Raw genomic sequence first — 20,571 nt, 5'->3', positions numbered from 1 at the left:
AACCTTAAGTGATCATTAAGTTCCTTTCCTTCTCAAAAATCTTCTAAAAGGTATAAATCAACAAGTTTTTCAATTACAAATAACCTAACAACAGTGAGAAATGCTACCAACAGGATTAACTATAACTCAGCAGGATGCTATCTAGTGTTTTTTGGTTATAAAGCTTTTATTGAGGTGGGTAACCACATAAGCACTATCATGCTCATTTTACAAAAAACTGTTAAGACTAAATGGGACCAGGGCGGCTAGTAGGTGGCATAGTGGATAAAACACCAGCCCTGTTGTCAGGAGTATGTGGGTTCAAATCCAGTCTCAGACAATAAGATAATCTCAAAAGACCTTTCTGGTTCTTTTTTTTTTTTTGGTTTGGTTTTCTTTTACAAGGCAATGGTGTTAAGTGACATGCCTAATGTTATACAACTAGGTAATTATTGTCTGAGGCTGCATTTGAACTCAGGTCCTCCTGACTCCAGGGCCAGTGCTCTATCCACTGGTCCACCTAGTAGCCCCTCCCTTCTAGTTCTTACATTATAGGATCTTATGATTTCTTCTGAGGGCATGTGACTAGCAAGTGTGGACTAGAGGCTAAGCCTTCTCTCTCCAAGTGCTCTTTTCTCTGTTCCATTATACTGTGCAATAGAAAAACACACTGACATTCATTAAAGTCAACATGGATGCCATGGGGTAGAACTAAGTTTTTGTAGCCAGAGTCATAAAACAATAGTCATGGAACCAAAGCTGAGTGGGGGGGGATGAGGGTTACTTACGGGGTTGATTTGTATGAAGAGTCTGGATATGGTCGTTTCTCATTCATTTTGCCATAAGAGGAATAAACCATGGAACTGTCAACTCTGTCTGCGTAGTCAGATGCAGCTGAAGGTACCTCTTGTGCATCTATAGACACGTTCTTCACCTAAGGGGAGAGCCCCATCAAGAAACAAGAATTTTAACAAATCATCTGAGATCCTAGAGGTGAAAATTCAAAAATGTAATTTTTTTTCTCCCTAACAAGATCCCCTTGGACACTCAAGAAAAATGAAAGTAAGCCCATCATATCTAACAATAATTGTTCTGATACACATCAGTGTAATAAGAGACCCTCCTTTGGCTCCACACTAGCTATTTCCACCTTGGATAAATCACTCATCTCTTAAGTCTTTAAGGTTTCTTGAGCTGTAACATGGTGATAACTGATGACTGATGACCCCTAGACAGCTGCAGGAAAATAACAACAACAATAATAATATCACCACTTCCCATGTAACAGGCATTGCTTTTACAATCTCACAATCTTCACAACAATCTTGAGAATTAGGACCTATTACTTGCTCATTCCATCAGTACAACACATTTGGGACTGTCTGCAATGGAGAATACCCTCTGTATCCAGAGAAAGAACTGTGGAGTTTGAACAAAGACCAAGGACTAATTACCTTTAATTTAGAAAAAAAACTAATAACTTATTGTCTGATCTTGCTATCCCTTATACTTTATGTTTCTTCCTTAAGGATATGATTTCTCTCTCATCAAATTCAATTTGGATCAATGTATACCATGGAAACAATGTAAAGACTGTCAAACTGCCTTCTGTGGGGGGTGGAGGGAGGGAAGTAAGATTAGGGGAAAAATTATAAAACTCAAAATAAATAAAATCCTTAAGAGAATTAGGACCTATTATGATCCCCATTTTATACATAAGGAAACTGAGGAAAATGGAGGTTAAGTTACTTGCTCAGGTCTTCCTAATTCCAGTTCAACAGCTCCAATGTTCTATCCAGCTACTTTGCTTTTGAAAGACTTAAAGCACTAGATCATTCACCTTATTATTCACTTAAGGTACTCATGAAATTAAATCCAAGAATATTTTTAACAATGATTTAACAAAATGAGAATTGGAGGGGGGAGGTATAAAAAGTTCAACTTCTCCTTTATCATAGATTCTAAATGACTTTGTTTCTATGTATATTGAATAAGTATTGGAAAAGTAAAACTATTGGAAAAGTAAAGATGGTCAATTTGTTTCATTTTCTCTCTTCCAGCTCCATAAGCTGAAAGTAAATTCCTCCTATAGAAAAATCCTGAGCTTCATTATTATGGAAATAGGTTTAGACCACAGGAAATAGGGAAAAGAATGTTTACATGTCAAAAGGAAGAAGAGTTGGATCCTCATTGATAAGAGCTAGCATAGAGGACAAAGGAATTTTCATGAGTTTTTGAAGATCAGGATTCCCTTTATTTCAAGTTTAATCTACTGGGTTCAGCATTTATTTAGTCTATTAGTCCTTGAAACCTAGGGATACAAATTTATGTCTGAGTGCTAAATTTTCCATTCCACAACATGAAAAAGCAACCTTCTCATAATATGCTATATGATAATGTACAGATATGCTGTAGCATATGTTGTAGCATCAGTGCTGAAGTGGAGTGATGGGGGAAATCCTTTATTGTTTACTCTTCCTCTGAGTCAGAAAGGAATGAAATTTTTCTCCTGTGAAGGTGCATTTTTGGCAGTATTTGGGAAATCAGTGGGTGGGGGTTGCCAGGGAGTGTTCTTATACCCTGACACAAGGGAGGAGGAATGGTGACCATACTTGGCTCCTAGGGAATTTCTCAGTATACCCTGGATATCACATGTTCCTTCCTCTGGGATAATAATGATCAAGGTCAGAAACTTGCTCTTTTTCTGAAGGCCTAATTAGGGGTCAGGAAGGTCTCCCACTTGCTCAAAAACATAAGGCATTACTCAAAGCTGCTTCTTTACAACTTTATCACAGATGAAGTTTTGGTAGGTCTATAATTTTAGAAATCAATTGTTTAAATGTCTGAGCTTACAGGCAGAATGCAAAATATTCTTGATGCTTCTCAGAATACCATGATTCTTTGCCAATCAGAATTTTATCCCTGGGAGTTCAGTCTGAACAATTAAACGCTTTCCTGACCATTATAGCTCTTCTCCAGCACAAGCCTCTTTCATTCATTCTTCCCAAAAGGAAAAAGAAATATTATTCAATCCATCAGGCATTACCTTCTAATTATAGAACACAGATCTGCAGATCTATAATCTATAGGACATAGACTTGTGCTACCCTCAAAGAGCTTAAATCTGGCTAAAAGTATACAGGGATTAAATAAATACAGAATATATTCAATACAAAGCAATTTGGATGGTAGAGAGAACTCTAAGAATTGGGAAAATGGAGAAGAATTCATGGGAAACAGGAAAACAATTGAGTTCTAATTTCAACTCTCCAGATAAATTGGAGATTAGATCACTCCATAATTGTATCTTATTCAAATCCTTCAACCTAGAATTCACCCTCATGTTCTACTCTGGTCTTAACTTATCTTGAATGAAGGGAGCTCCTAGAGAGCAGGAATGGTCTTTTTTGTCTTTATCCTCAGCTCTAAGCATACAGTCGTTCAGTATTTTTCTGATTCTTCATGGAGTTTTCTTGGCAGATACTGAATTGATTTGCCATTTCCTTTTCCAGGTCATTTTACAGATTAGAAAACTGAGGCCAACAAGGTTTAGTGACCTGTTCAGGGTCACACAGCTAGAAGTGTTTCAGGCCAGATTTCAGTTCAGGAAGATGAGTTGTACTACTTCAAATCCTATGCTCTATCAGCTACAACAAGTAGCAGCCCAAGCATTTTCAGGTCATTTTGGGAAGAAGAGGTAGGGGCATAAGATGGAAAGGGAAAACAAAGAGAAATGAGATTGGACTGTCACTGTAAAATTTTCCACTTTTATTAGCAGGAGAACTAGGTGGCTACTGTAGTGGATAGATAGGAAAACACTAACTGTGGATCTTGGAAAAGTCCATCCAACCCTCGGGGTCCAAGCAATTGTCTGGATCAAAATTATGGATAATCTATTTCTTTAGGCAGTTTCCACACTGAGAGTTCCCCTTTCTAAGGAAATCACATGCAAAGCTTAGAAGGAAAGGAATGGAAATTCACACAAGACAGGTATGTTTTTTTAAGAAAGGTAATTTGTTCCCTTGCAGTCCTCAGCATAGTTTCAGGGAAAGATTGTTTTGCTCATTTTTTAAATTTTTTAAAATTTTTCTACAAATGATTTTTTTATACATTACTAAAATATTCTTGTTTAAGAGCAAACACAATATCCCTTCCCCCCCCAAAAATATAGATCCTCATGAGAAATAAAGCAAAAGAAAGAAAAAAAATGTGCTTCAGTCTGTGTTCCAACACCACCAGCTCTATCTTGGGTAGATCACATTCTTTATCATAAGTCCATCACAAAAGCTACTTCAACATTTTTTCACCTTTGCCACTGCTGATCTCAACTCCCTCCATCCATACCTCCCCACTACCATATACTGTATTTTCTCTCTCCTTTCACTCTGTCCCTCTTCTAAAATGTGCTGTAGGGTAGCTGAGTGGCACAGTGGACTGATCACTGGCCCTGGGGCCAAAAGGCCCCAAGCCCACATACCAACCCCCAGAGACCCAGCAACCACCCAGCCCCATGGTCCCGGGCAGGCCATCCAATCCCAGTCCTTGTAAGAAGTAAAAAAAAGAAAATGTGTTATATCTGACTACTCTCCCCAATTCACCCTCTCCTCCATCACCCACACCCCCCACCTTCTCTCCTTTTTATTCTAAATGTCTATACCCATTGAGTGTATATGCTATTTCCTCTCCCAGCCACCTTTGATAAGAGTGAAGGTTCCCTCATTCCCCTTCATCTTTTCCCCTTCCATATCATCAATAAAAAAAAATTTATACAAAATATCTTAGCCTATTCCACCTCTCCTTTCTTACTCCTTATACATTTCCCTTTTAGCCACTGATTCCATTTTTATAATTTTATGATATCTTCAAAGTCAGCTTTCTCCTGTGCTTCATCTATAAAAGCTCCTTCTACCTGCTCTATTAAATGAGAGGTTTCATATGAGTATTATCAGTATCATTTTTCTATGCAGGAATACATGTAGTTCATCACAATAAGTCCCTCATATTTTACCCTTCTCCTCCACTTTCTATGCTTCCCCTATATTCAAAGATCATACTTTGTGTTCAGTTCTGGTCATTTCAACAGGAACATTTGAAATTCCCCTGGTTCACTGAAAGTCCATCTTTTCCCCTGAAAGAGATGTTCAGTTTTGCTGGGTAGTTGATTCTTGGGTAAATACCAAACTCTTTTGCCTTCCAGGATATTATATTCCAAGGCCTACAAACCCTTAATGTAGTTGCTGTTAATTCCTGTGTGATCCTGACTGCAACTCCAAGATATTTGAATTGTGTCCTTCTGGCTGCTTGTAATATTTTTCTCTTTGATATGGGCGTTCTGGAACTTGGCTATAATATTCCTGGGGGTTGTTTATTTTGGATCTCTTTCTGGGGTAGATCAGTGGATTCCCTCAATTTCTATTTTGCCCTCTGCTTCTAGCATATCAGGGCAACTTTCCTGTAGGAATTCTTTAAAAATGAGGTCAAGGATCTATTCCTCATCATGACTTTCAGGTAGCCCAATAATTTTTTTTCCCCAAGGCCACACAGTTAGGTAATTATTAAGTGTCTGAGGCCAGATTTGAACTCAGGTACTCCTGATTCCAGGGTTGGTTCTCTATTCACTGCACTGCCTAACTGTCCCTATCCCAATAATTTTTAAATTATCTTTCCTGAATTTGTTTTCCAGATCAGTTGTTTTTTCTTCCTTTTTTTATTAAAAATATTATTTGAGTTTTACCATTCCCCCACCACCACCACAGAAAGTAATCAGTCTTTATTTCATTTCCATGTTGTACATTGATCCAAACTGAATGTGATGAGAGAGAAATCATATCCTCAACTAAGAGACAAGAAGTCTAAGAGGTAACAAGATCAGATAATAATAGATATGTTTTTTTTCCTAAATTAAAGGGAATAGTCCTTGAACTTTGTTCAAACTCCACGGCTCTTTATCTGGATATAGATGGCATTCTCCTTTGCAGACAGCCCAAAATTGTTCCTGATTGTTGCGCTGATGGAATGAGCGAGTCCTTCAAGGTTGAACATCATCCCCAATCAGTTGTTTTTTCAATGAGATGTTTCACAGTTTCTTCTAATTTTTCATTCTTTTGGTGTTTAAGTATTGTGTCTTGATTTCTCATAAAGTTATCAGCTTCCTTTAGCTCCATTCTACATCTGAGGGGATTTGTTTTCCTCAGAGAGCTTTCTTATCTCTTTTTCCATCTGGCCAATTCTGCTTTTTAAAGCATTCTTCTCCTCAATAACTTTTTGAACTCTTTCATCCATTTGACCTATACTGGTTTTTAATATGGTATTTTCTTCAGCATTTTTTGGATCTCCTTCACTAAGCTGCTGACTTCTTTTTCATGTTTTTCCTGTATCTCTCTCATTTCTTTTTCCCAATTTTTCTTCTCTCTCTCTTACTTGATTTTCAAAATCTTTTTTTTTAGGTTTTTTTTTTTTTTTTGCCAGGCAGTGGGGTTAAGGCACAAGATCACATAGCTAGGTAATTATTAAGTGTCTGAGGCTGGATTTGAACCCAGGTACTCCTGACTCCAGGGCTGGTGCTCTATCCACTATACCACCTAGCCACCCCTCAAAATCTTTTTTGAGCTCTGTCATAGCCTGAGCCCAACTTCCGTTTTTCTTGGAGTCTTTAGATGCAGGAGTTTGTACTTCCTCATCTTCAGATTGAGTATTTTGATCCTTCTTGGAATCATAGACAATGTATTTCTCGATGACAACCCTCTTTTTTCTGTTTACTCATTTCTCCAGCCTGTGCCTGGTTTTAGGGTGCTTCCTGAGCTTTTGAGTATTATTGGGACCCCCCCCCCCCAACAAGGATCTCAGTGTGTGAAGCTCTGACTGCCCTCTTGGTCTATGAATGACCACAAGCACACCCCTCTCCCATGAGGCTGAGGTTGAGGGGGGGGTGCTGTTCTATGGAGGGCCTAGACTGTGATCAGGATCTAAATGTAATCAGAGCCCCAGAGTCCTGTCCTAGGTATAGAGGACAAACCTTGGAAGTCTCCCCTACCTTCTGTGGGCTGAGCACTCAGGGCTCAGTTACCTGGTGGCTCCTGATTGCAGGCTTTAAGCCTGCTTCCGTTTCCTGGATCTGGGCTGCCAAGACCACCATTGCTGCACTGACTGCCATAATTGCCCTGAGAACCTGAACATCGCGTGCTCACTCTGGCAGAGGCCCCCTTGTTGATTCTCCAAGTTGTGCCCGGTGATTCCAGGGGTGTAGGTCAGGAAACTGCCCCAGGAATTGAAGTTTCTTCACTCTGGTGGGTGGGCATCCACTCTAAGACCATGGGGTGGATCCTTTCTACTATTTTCCAGGTTACCTTGGTCTTCAGAATTGCCTCACTTTATCTTTCTGTGGGTTCTGTCTCTCGAAATTTTAGTTAGAGTCATAATTTTAAGATTTTTGAAATATTATGGAGAGAACACCCAGGAGAGGTTCTTCTCCTGTCACTATCTTGGCTCCATCTTGTTTTGCTTGTTTTTTAAAACATGCTCAAAGAAACCTTAAACATTCTTGTCTTTCCTCTTTAATGAAAAAAATTAATCTATTTCATTTTTCTATCATATTCATTTCTGAATATATCCCTATCCAGGAAGCCATCCCTTGTGACAAAGAATCTAAGAAAATAAAATAAAAACCAAAATACCAAGGAGTTATGGCTGTTCTACTTATTGAAACCAAACAATATAGCAAGCAAATATGATACATTCTACAACAAAGTTCCTCATTTTCTTAATTTTTCTTCTGGACCATGTGGTCATCCTACTTATACAACATGCAAGTATATTTTTTTCAATTTAAATATTTTTGCTTTTCCAACTACATGCAGCAGTAGTTTTCACCAATCATTTTTTTGTAATGTGGTTTGATTTTTTTTTTTAACCATACATATTGTGGTCATTATACTATTTTCTTTAATCCCTTCACTTTTTTTTTAGGTATTTTTTTTTTCAAGGCAATGGGGTTAAGTGCCTTGCCCAAGGCCACACAGCTAGGTAATTATTAAGTGTCTGAGACCGGATTTGAACCCAGGTACCCCTGACTCCAGGGCTGGTGCTTTATCCACTGCACCACCTAGCCGCCCCCTTCACTTTTTTAAAAATGTAAATTTTCTTTTTTAAAATCAACTTTATTTTTCAATATAACCTTCCCGGAGAGTCATTTCTCATAAAAAAAAGAAAAGTCTAGGGACCATAAAGTCTAGGGACTAATAAGCTGAAAAAAATATGTTATTCCAATTAATAATCCACACCTCAGTCTGCCAGCAAACCTCCAAAAGGAGAAATCTTTTCTCATCTCTTCTCCAGGGCTAAGGTTCTTGGTCATTATAATTACTAAGCATTCAGCTTTGGGTTGTTTTTTATTGAAGTTGCTCATTTCATTTATGTTGTAGTCATTATCTATATTGTTTTCTTCAAACCCTTCATTTTTACCAAGGAGGAAATGGAACCACAAAGAAGACAAAGTCACATTTTTTAGTATACTTCTAAGAAACTTTTTGGATTAGTTCAGGAATGTGAGTGTAGATCTGAGGAGTCACACATCTCTTGATCTTGATCTCTTAATAAGAGAACAGAGAGAACCATAATAATTATAAAATCTGGACTGTTTCCAGACCAAGGAGGAAAAGAGTTGATGTCTTTGCTAGTATTGCTAGGACTTCTACATTTATTTTACTTTAGATGAGCATTTTATCATGAATAATTCTTTAATATATTGGTTTCAAGTCATATTCATGTCATATTTTTATTATAGGATTCCAGAGGTTGCAAAAGTTCACCTAAATCTTCAGGTGTCTTTCTTACCGCAATATTTCTATTGAATACTTTAGAAATGAAAATTTAATGAAAATAAAGAATTTTTAAGAACAAGGATCCATTTTATATGCCCTTGGTATCAAGCTGGATCAGTTTTCAACTAGTTGGTTTTCTGGGGCTTTTTTGATATCAGCAAGTTTTAGAAACATTTAGTTTCTTCACATCTTTGATTTGAGTCTCAGCAAAAATATTCCTGAGGAGTTACATGGTGCAGTGGTTAGAGTAATAAGTCTTGAGTCAGGAAGATTTGAGTTCAAATCTGGTCAGACACTTATTAGCTTTGTGACCCTGGGCAAATCACTTAATTCTGTATGACTCGGTTTCCTCATCTGCAAAATAAGCTGGAGATGGAAATGACAAACTATTCCAGTCTATGGTGCTGAGAAAACACCAAATAGGGTCATAAAGAGTCCAGACACCACTGAAAGGACAGAACAACAAAGACATTCCTAGGTATTATCCTGAATTAATTATTAAAGTTCCAACAATAAGGTCTTTGTGGCCATGCTTTCACACTTCAGCTTTTAAAGCCTGAGGCTGAAGCCTCATTCTGAATATTACTTCCTCCCTTTCAGTGTTAAAGTCTTTCCAGGGATTTAACCTGCTTTTCCTAAACATGCTCCTTCTTTGTCTTCTAATATTCTTCTGACACCTTAGAGGTAGCTATTATTCCAGGTTTCTTCTTGAGCCTTTCTCTTGGTTCAAGTTCTGTCCTCCCCTACCACAGTTCCGTCATCAACTCTATGAAGATACCTCCTCAAACTAACTCATCTTCCTCCTTCTGCATAACTTGCAGATGCCTACAGCAGAGCAAATTACAATTCTCCCCTAAACATGCTGCTCCCCAGTTTAACTTCATTTTTTCGAGTTATGATAATACTATTTTTCAGTTTCTTTCCCTCAGAAGCTGAGGTTTGACTTTTTTTTTACTTCTCATATCCACTAGGGTTACCTGTTCCTGATTCACTCCTTTTGATTCTGATTTTTACCAATCCAATAGAGCTTCTCAACACCATCACCTCTGAACTGCTGCAATAATCTCCTAGAGACAGCTAGGTGGTTACTTTGGATAAGCACCAGCTCTGGAGTCAGGAATACTAGAATCCAAATCTAGTCTCTGGGACAGCTACTGTTTGATGCCAGAAAAATCATCAACCCTGTTAGTTTCAGTTTCCTCATCTATCAAATGAGCTGAAGAAGAGCAGAAAATGGCAAACTACTCCAGGAGTCTGGCACACTGAAACGAGTGAAGAGCAAACAACAATCACACACCAGGTATACCCTTTTTGGGTGTTGGATGTACTATGTAGCCCTGTTTCAAAAGTAATTTCTCAACTACTTAGCTTTGGGTCAGAGGATCACTGATTCCTAAAAGTGGAGCAGGAAAGTACCTTAGACTTCATCTAGTTCAAAGCTTCTTAGTTTATAGATGAGAAACTGAGGCCCAGAGAGAGAGTGGATTACTTGTCCAAAGTCCCAAAAGTGTTAAGTGGAAAAGTTAGTATCTGAATGCAGTTTCTTTGTCTTTCAAGCTCAACAAACACCTTTTCCACTCCCCCAATGTGTGCAGTTTGAAGCTATACTACACCCAAGCTATGAAACTCTGCTGAAGTGGAGACACCTAGCTAAGTATTATTGTCTAGATGTCTACCCTTTTGAATGGAAAGGTTTTTTTCTATTCAAAATTACTACTTATAATTGCCTCAAATTTTCTGTGTCTTTGTTTAGTTTTCTCAAGCCAAAAGTAAACTAGGATGAGCTTCTCAGCTTGGCAATTAAAATAGCTGAGTTTATGGGATGCCAGAGGGCGGAGCACTTTAATCTCAAAGTATCATCTCTAATTTTATAACCTGAATGCTCCAACTGCCTTCTATGTCCTTGTAGCACAAGTTCTCCAACCAGCAAGCCGTTTAGCTAGTATTTCCAGTTTTTCTGTCACTTTACACCTACAGATGCTCAACCAGTAAAGGCCTAGAATCCAAATTCATGCAATATTTTCTTCAGATTTTTCTCTTCAGAGCACCAACCTTCAGTCAAATAACAAAGTGGTTTTCAAACCTTAAGGAAGAAAAATGCAAATGCTGGCTATTACTAATATTACTTAGAAAAGGTAGATCTATCTTCTAGGGTTGGACATAATACCTGTTCAGCTACCAGCTTTCTGAACAGGTGTGATGAGTAAAAGAATTAACTGCATGTTGTCCCACAGAGAACAGTTCATTTTTTGAGTGTTCATGAAATTTCATTGGTATAAGAAACTCCACAATCAATGATGATCTGAAATATTATTTCTCTTGAAATAAATGGTTAGAGGGTATTGGTGCGTTAACTGATTTTATCCAGAGTCACAAACAGGAAGTTGTGAGAACCTGACTTGTGTTGTTCTGGATCTTAAGACTGGGCCTCTATCTACTATGTCTCAAAGTTACTGCTATTTAATCAATGTTGGAATTAGGAAAAAAAATCCTTGAATTAATTAACCATGGGGAGAACTGCAGGCAGATTTTCTGGTTACAGTTAAAATCAATGCCAAATTTGGATAAAAATGAGAAGACTCATCTTCATGAATTCCAATCTGGCCCCATATATTTACTAGCTATATGACCCTGGGCAAGAACCTTAATTCTATTTTCTTCAGTTTCCTAATCTGTAAAATGAGTTGGAGAAAGAAATGGCAAACCACTCTAATTTCGTGATCATGAAAATCCCAAATGGGGTCATATGGAGTTGGAAAGCACTGAAAGAAAAAAAAATAAGACTGAACTACCACAACAACCTCCAAAATGTTTTAACAGCTTACTCTGAAAAAAATAGCAAACTAGCAAAAAGCAAAAGATGAGTCTTGGTTATGAATCTCTTAGAGAAATTTAACACTGCAAAATAGAAGCCACATGAATATGCACATGGCAGCCAAGGACAATGACAGTTTAGAGTATAAGCTAATTTGCAGAACATTTAGGAGAATAACAGATACACAATATTACTTTTTTTTTCAGAAACTATAACTCCTTTAATTAGCAGCACCCCTGCTGATGTTATGAGAACAGATAAAGATACATGAGCAAGATCTTCCCACAATCTTGTTCTGTGGCACCAAGATACTTTATGAAATAATGAAGAATAAATTGGAGAGAAAAATGAATCAATTCTCTTTGAGATCCAATAAGATAGATCAATCAAATGAATTTATAGATAAATAAAGAAGGCAAATAATAGACAAAAAGAAACTATCTACTGATGCTTTTATAGTGATCTAGTTTCTTCATCGATAATAGTGAAGCCACCATATTTGACCTCTATTAGTTATGTATACAAATGTAAAAAGTAAGAAAAATTAGTAATAATGCCTAAAAATATGAATTTGGGAAAAGTGACTGAATCTGACTAAATATATATACAGAAGAAATCCACCCTAGAACAATTTTAAGGGCATTAGGGATCAATTTTTTTTCTGTATTTTGATCTTTTTTTTTCTTTCATATATTATTCACATACTATTAGTTTATTTGATCCTTATACAACTTTTTGGGTATCATTATTCCAATATGGGAGATTAGAAAGCTGAACTTTAAAAAGGTTAAGTGAATTGTCCATGGATACACAGCAAATAATAATGATGATGATTCCCAAATGTGGAGACCGAATTTTAGACAAGGAACCACCATCTAGAGTACTCCCCTAGTTTGTTAGACTAGTAAATCTGTCAACAATGAAATGAGATAGTCTTATATGACCTGTTTTTAATTAGGTTTTGTGACCACTGCATTTTCTAACAGAAGTTCATTAAAAATCTCAGGGAACAATGTTCAAAACTGAAGAAGTTACTTTAAATTGGAGACCACATCACTACTGACACATAACTGACTGAGAAGGGTGATGAATATAAGAATTTGTGAATTTCATCAATTTTTTAAAAAGCATTTGGCTCAATAGAACAAAATCTAGCTTTCCAAGGCTTTCCTGTGACAAAGTGTCTGAATGCTCTTCAAAGGCTTTCTCAAAGAAACTTATATTCAGTCAAGGTAAAAACATACATTGTCCAGATTGTAATAAACAGGGAGTCTGGCATGCATTTGATTAAGTAGATCAGAATGAATACAAAGATGTATATTTGGGGAATGACAGACAGACAGAAGCAAGAATCATATAGTATGGGAAGGTATAGAGGTATGATCTGTTTTAGTGATACCACAGATTTAATATAAGAAATTATGGAATTCTGTCCATTTATTCAACAACCATTTATTTATATATTTTATGGAAGAACTCACACAGGACAAGTACTCCAATGGTCAGAAAAAGTGATGCACAGATGCTGATGGTCTCTCTCTAGAACTGTGGAAGTGACTATCTGATATGGGAGACACTGGCACAAGACTGCCCAGCATGGCATGGACTCATCAGAGAGGGTGCTTGCTTCATGAGCAAGGCAGAATTGAAGTAGTTCATAAGAAACATGAGATGTGTGAGTTTAGAGAACCCACTCCAGGTGTTCTCATGGATTTATTTGTGCCTAACCTGTGATAGAGCTGATATTCCTTTGGTCCAGCTGGTATTGCTTTGATCAGTCACAGGTGAAAACATACTGCAAGACTCTTAACACAGTTGATGTCATTTTGGTCCTTATGTATTACCTTTCTCTTCGAGATTCATCATCATTCTAGATAATTGTATAGTAGGAGATAATTATCAAGAATACCAGGCAATGGGGCAGCTAGGTGATGCAATGGATAGAGCACCTGCCCTACAGTCAGGAAGACCTGAATTCAAATCTGCACTCGGACACTTAATAACTCCCTTGCTGTGTGACCTTGGGCAAGTCACTTAACCCATTGCCTTGGAAAAAAAATAGTACCAGGCAAAAAATGCCAATCATTGTAATGCTATTAGATCCTTCATATCAGTTTTATATGCTATATGACTAAGTGAAAACAAAATAAAACAGTTTGGTAGACACACTTTCCTCAACAACTTTGTGCAAGTACCATCATCATCATTTTACAGCTAAGTAAACTGAGATTAAGTAACTAGGTAAACATGAAAATCAATCCACTTACTCAGTTACTTGGCAAAGTCTAAGATAGGATTTGAACCCAGGGCTCTTAATGCTTAGCAACTAAGTGGTTCAGAGGGATACCATACCTGGCCTTGTCAGGAAGACTACAATTCTGGCCTCAGACCCTTACTAGCTGTAAGACATTGAGTCACTCATGTAACCTTACTTCCCTCACTTTCCTCATTTGTAAAATGAACTGAAGAAGGAAATAGCAAACCACTCAGGTATCTGCCAAGAAAACTCTAAATGGGGTCACATAGAATAGGAAATAACTGAAATGACTAAACAACAACTCTTCATGCTGCTTCTCTAAAAAACTTGGTGATTCCTATTTTGAGTGGTGGACACCCAAAATATGATTGTTTTCATGTAAAATTCTTAAGCTTCACAATGACTCCTTCCAGCATGTTCTCTCTCTTTTCTCAAATTGTTTGAACTGACAAGGTCTTGTATACTTGTGGCTATCTGACAAAACAAACAGAATAAAATAAACAAATTCGTTTCTCTTCCAAGGGTGACCTAAACTCAGAAGCCAGCTATCTTTTTTTTCTCCTTTAAAAGAAGTGATATGCTAATATCCCCAGCAGCCCAAGCCTCAGGAGACTTTTTAAGAAGAACACTCACTGGGGAGTGGTTGTGCTGGTTACAAAACAAAAAGCCAGTCCCATTTCCAGCTGATGTCTCCTGCAGATAGTTTTCATTCCCCACTCCTCCCAACACCCTACTCCACCCCTCCCCGGGAGGCTGCCCACCCACCCCACCCCCACTTTGGAGTTTAGACAAGAATTCCTCTGTACCTAAGTTCCTGGTTACATTTCAAGATAAGATATTATATGGGGGGTGAGAAATCTCAGACATCAATTTTTGCTATTCTTTCTACTAATCTAACAAAGTTGGGGAGGGGAAGATGAACAGAGCTTGTTAAAAATGCCTTTATTTTTTTCTTCCCCCTAATATAGAAATAACATCTGGTTTCAAAGGTATAAAACATCTCCAATGAGTTAATATATGTAAAATATTATATAAATGGTTGCAAAACAGAGCATGACTACTTGCAGAAATATCAGAACTTAAAGAATTTAGTGTTCATATCATCAAGCATAGCCAGGGCTCTGCACATAGCTTTGCTTTCCACGAATCTACAAAGTTTGGTAGAGAAAGGTCAAAGTTCTGGTAGTTTCATGGCCTGTGCCTTTAAGCCCCAGGGGCAGCAACTAATTGTTTTTTTCATAACAAAAATAAAAGATTTTAAACATTCTAGAGTGAATTTACTTGGTTGGAGAAGCAATTAGGTTGGTCACAGGCCATTTACTTAAACACACACAAAAAAACCGAGGGGCACGTTTCACTACTTTTGTTCATGTGGATTTCAATCCTTGGGCCAAGGATGTCCATGTCAGGCCACTGCTCTTTTCTCCTAATGTTATTCTTTATTTCATTTCTCTAGCTATTTTTTTAAAATAAACTATGAAGAGTAACAAGAAAGAGGGGAGAAGAAAGGGAAAACATGAGACTTAACAAACCCCAAAAGTTGTTGCAATTGGAGTTTATATATTTTTTAGACTTACACAGGATGTATATAGAATTGTTGAGCATATCTAAGATATGTAAAGTGTATTAAATTTTATTTTTGTTACTTTTTACAAGGCAATGGGGTTAAGTGACTTGCCCAAGGTCACACAGCAAAGGCAATTATTAAGTATCTGAGATCAAATTTGAACTCAGGTATACCACCTAGCTGCCCCTAGTGTATTAAAATTTAATGGAGACTTTCCATGCATTTCATTATCTCATTTGGTCAATTCTACAACCATAGCCAGGAAGTAGGTGGAGCAGAAACAGTTAATTATTCCCATTTTATAGAACAAGAAACTGAGGCTGAAGGAAGCCTTAGTCATGGATAGTCATATGGCTAGCTATGTGGCTAGCATGTATTGGGAACTAGAATCTATGTCTTCTAACACCAAAATCCAGTGCTCTTTCCATTATAACACCATATTGTCTTTCTTTTAAAAAAAAAGAAAGAAAAAAGAAAAAAATTATATGTGCACATTTCTAAAATTTTAAATTCCAAATTCTTTCCCTCCTGCCTCTCCCCTACCTATTGAGAAGACAGACAATATGATAGCAATTATATATGTGAAGTTATGCATTAACTATTTCCATATTAGCCATGTTGGAAAAAAAACTAGAAAAAAGGAAATAAATGAAAAAAGAGTACTTTTCTATTTGGGCTCTCTCTGGAGGTGAATAACATTTTTACTAGGAGTCATTTTGAATTGTCTTGGATTATTATGCTGATTAGCAAATCTATGTCTTTCACTTCTGATCATTGCACAATATTGCTGTTATTGTGTATAATATTATGTACAATTCTGTGATAGAAGCATTTTCTATATCACACAAAATAGTGCAAATACTACCATACTGTCTATGACTCATTCATTTCAATTTTTATTACCCAGCAAATCTTTCATAAGAGACACTAAAAATCAGAAGAAAACTGTTTTGTATACAGTTTTGGCTACATATCCCTTTCTCTTCTAAGGAAGAAATAATAGACTAGCAGTTTCTGAAAGAAAATAAGATATTAATTATCAATTAAAAGATCTAAAGGTAAAGTCCTGACTCTGCTACCACTTGGAAAAGTCACTGAAATGTGTTTTGAAAAGTATAAAGATACTATACCACTAAGAGCCATTTAAAAGTTAGAAAATAAATAGTTAGATGCCCAAAGGGCAATAAAAACGCGCATACCCTTTGATCCAGCAATACTACTACTGAGTCTATACTCTGAAGAAATCATGAAAAAGGGTAAGAATATCACATATACAAAAATATTCATAGCAGCCCTATTTGTGGTGGTAAAGAATTGGAAATTGAGTGAATGTCCATCAATTGGGGAATGGCTGAACAAATTGTGGTATATGTATGTCATGGAATACTATTGTTCTATTAGAAACCAGGAGGGATGAGAATTCAGGGAAGCCTGGAAGGATTTGCATGAACTGATGCTGAGTGAGATGAGCAGAACTAGAAGAACATTGTACACCCTAACAGCAACATGGGGGTGATGATCAACCTTAATGGACTTGCTCATTCCATCAGTGCAATGATCAGGGACAATTTTAGGGCATCTGCAATGGAGAATACAATTTGTATCCAAAGAAAGAATCATGGAGTTTAAATAAAGACCAAAGACTATTACCTTTAATTTTTTAAAAATAAAAGATATCTTATGTAGTTTTGCTATTTCTTATATTTTATTTTTTCCTTAAGGATATGATTTCTTTCTCAACAAATTCATTTTTGATCAGTGTATATAGCATGCAAACAATGTAAAGGCTATCAGACTGCCTTCTGTGGAGGGAGGGAAGTGAGATTGGGGGGAAATTGTAAAATTCAAAAAACAATAAAAAAAAAGAAAGTAAATAGTTAACTAGAGAGAAAATGGTTCTGCTCACTTCACATTATATGAATTCATCTAAGTCTTTTCAGATTTTTTTCTGAAACCCTCCTGAATGTCATTTCTTAAAGCAAAACAATTACTTACCACAACTTGTTCAGTCATTCCCTAATTGAGAAGCAACCCCTCCATTTCTGATTCTATTCCACCATAAAAAGAGCTGCTGTAAATAGTTTTTTGCCTTTCTTTGATCTCTTTGAGAATCAGACCTAGTAGTGGTATTGCTGGGTCAAATCCAGTTTTATAGACCTTTGGGCAGAGTTCCAAATTGTCTTCCAGAATGGTTGGATCAGTTCACAATTCCAACATGACATTACTCATATGGCCTTTCTTAAAAAAGTCTACAACCCAAAGGTTTTATAATAGAAGAATTATCTAAACTGAAACTCTCCTTTTCTTCTTGTGTATCTGACACAATTTCAAGAAGGTTCTATCACAGTTGGGTTTGCATATGGAGAAAAGTTTGCATTTCCACAAGCCTTTGAAAATTATTTTTTAAATTGGACAAGGACAATCACAGGATCACAGATTTAGATCTAATCCAATTCTTTCACTTTACCAAAAAAGAAAAGTGAATTTAAGTTACTTGGTCAAGGTTATATGACTAAAAAAAAGATGATGTTGAGTGAGATTCAAATTCAGCTCCTCTGATTCTGAAGCCAGTTCCATGATATCATACTTCAGTTGATTTTTATGCATCCCAATATTTTCTAAACTGGGTAAAACAGCAGTGTGTTAGCTAGGTAATTTCATTTCTTCAACAGATATCTTCCAGTTCCTCAAAGTAATTTCAATTTGTTTTCAATTTCATCATTTTAAAATTTATTCTTTCTTAATAATAATGTTTGTCCTTCATTTTTGAAGGCCATGAAAACAGGGAGGTGATGCCATGACAAGCACATGAATTGGATTTGAGTGAGGGAGGTGCTGGGCTAAGTCACTAGCCTTACTTTCTCCTTCTGAGCCATCTGGGTTCAGTGTCCAGATATGAATCAGGACAACTGGAGATGGCCCTGGATATGGGGCAATTAGGTTAAGTGACTTGCCCAAGGAAGTGACTTGCCCTAGCAAGTGGCAAGTGTCTGAGGTTGGATTCGAACTCCTGTCCTCCTGAATCCAAGGCCAGTGCTCTATCCACTGCACCATCTAGCTGTTCACACCTATTCTTTCATAATTTTCTTCATAAAACTGTTTTAATTTGTATTTTCTAAGCTTTTCACTTTTGTTTCTCAGGTGTGAAATTAGAAACTACAAAATAAGAAAAAAAATCAGTTCTATTCTGATGGATGTTAGCTTGTAAGTACCAAAGTGAATGTCCAATCAAACTTCTGTGATAGAAGCATTTTCTATATCACACAAATTGGTGCATATCTATCATATTGCCTATGACTCATTTCATTTCAATTTTCATTAAGTCAGCAAATCTTTCACAAGTGTCACTAAACATCAGAAGAAAACTATTTTATATAATGCTTTGGCTACTTGTCCCTTTCTCTTCTAAGGAAGAAATAATAGACAAGCAGTTTCTGAAAGAAAACAGGATATTAATTATCAGTTTGACTCTGCCACCACTTGGAAAAGTCAGTGAAATGTGCTTTGAAAAGTATAACGATACTGTAACCACCAAGAGTCATTTAAAAGTTAGAAGATAAAACAGTTAACTAGGAAGAAAAATCTTAGCAACAAATTCTTCTGATAAAAGTCTGATATCCAAGCTATACAGGGAATGTACAGAAATAAGTGATATATGTTGTTCCTTCTCAAATAAGACTTGACAGTAGGGAGGTGATTGGATTTGAGTGAGGAGAGTACTGTGCTAAGTCACCAGCCTCACTTTCTCCTCCAGAGTCAGCTGGGACCAGTGACCAGGTATAAATCAGGATGAATCCTGGATGTGAGACAATCAGGGGTAAGTGACTTACCCAAGGTCACACAGTTAGTAAGTGTCAAATATCTGAGGTCATGTTTGAACTCAGGTCCTGACTTCAGGGCTGGAGCTCTATTCAGAAAGCCATCCCCCAATAGTTAAGTGGTCAAAGAAAATAAAAAGGGAGTTCTTAGAGGAAAAAAAGCCCAAGCTATCAACAAGTAAATTTTTAAAAGTTATTTAATGAATTGCAAGTCACAAATAAGAGAAATGCAAAGTACAAGCCAGACTATCTCACTCTATATAGTAAAAGATGACAAGAAAGGAAAATGGCAAATGTTGGACAGGCTGTAAAAAATAGGGCACTATTTTTTTTAAAAAATGCTTTAATCTACATTTAGATACCATCTATTCTTTCTCAAGGGATGGATAGCATTTTTTCATCAGAAGTCCTGCAGAGTTGTCTTGGATCACTGAATTACTAAGAAAATCTAAGTCATTCAGAGCTAATCATCTTACAATATTGCTGCCACTTTATACACAGTGCATTTTCTTTTTCATCATCTCATGCAAGGCTTTCCAGGTTTTTCTGAGTCTCCTGCTGTTATTTCTTATAGTAGAATAGTGTTCCAACATAATAACAAACCAGAATTTGTTTACTCATTCCCCAACTGATGTGTGTCCCCTCAATTTCTACCATCAGAAAAAAGCTACTATAAATATTTTTTATATATACAGGTCTTTTCCTATTTGTTTACCACCTCTTTTGGAATACAGATCTAATAGTGATATTGCTAGCTAAAAGAGTATGCATAGAAAAATAGGCACTTTGAAGCACTGCTGATAGAACTTTGAATTTGTCCAGTCACTCTAGAAAGTAATTTAAACTACACCCCCAGTATTGCATATTCATTTGATCCAGGAATACTGTTGGTAGACTTATACCCTACAGTGATCTAACAAAAAAGGAAAAGGAGTCATCTATAGAAAAACATTTACAATGTGATCATGTGATCATGTCATCAGCTACTCATTAAATTTCAATATTTCTTTATTAACTCCACCATCAGATATACAAAGCTCTTTGGCTTTTAAAGCTCCTTATAAGAGAGTTCCTTCTTGCTTTCCCAGTCTTCTTACTCTTCTTACATCACATTACACCTCTTACACTCTACAATCTAGCAACACGCTTTATTTGCTTTACTTGCAAAGGCCACTCATCAACCAACTTCATGCATTTTCAATGGCTGGCATCTGTTCCGAGGACGTTCTTTCCCACTTTTATCTCCTGGTTTCTTTCAAACTTCAGATCCAACTCACCTTCTGCCAAGAGCCTGTTTTCCTACTAAGATCAATTCT

General features: G+C 36.8%; 1 protein-coding gene across 4 annotated transcripts in view; it reads right to left on the bottom strand.

Moving 5' to 3' along the window:
- OCLN (occludin) overlaps window positions 1-20,571 on the bottom strand; it is a 72,173-nt gene that overhangs the window by 26,071 nt on the left and 25,531 nt on the right. For all 4 annotated transcript variants that reach the window (XM_074207348.1, XM_074207350.1, XM_074207349.1 and 1 more), the window contains exon 5: window positions 768-913. In XM_074207348.1, the coding sequence (XP_074063449.1) occupies window positions 768-913 (146 nt within the window). The remainder of the gene's footprint in view (window positions 1-767; window positions 914-20,571) is intronic.

The sequence above is a fragment of the Macrotis lagotis genome, chromosome X (assembly GCF_037893015.1).
Source record: "Macrotis lagotis isolate mMagLag1 chromosome X, bilby.v1.9.chrom.fasta, whole genome shotgun sequence".
Classification (NCBI taxonomy): Eukaryota; Metazoa; Chordata; class Mammalia; order Peramelemorphia; family Peramelidae; genus Macrotis; species Macrotis lagotis.
Note: the sequence above shows the minus strand (reverse complement) of the source record. Positions and strands in the feature narration are given on the sequence as shown.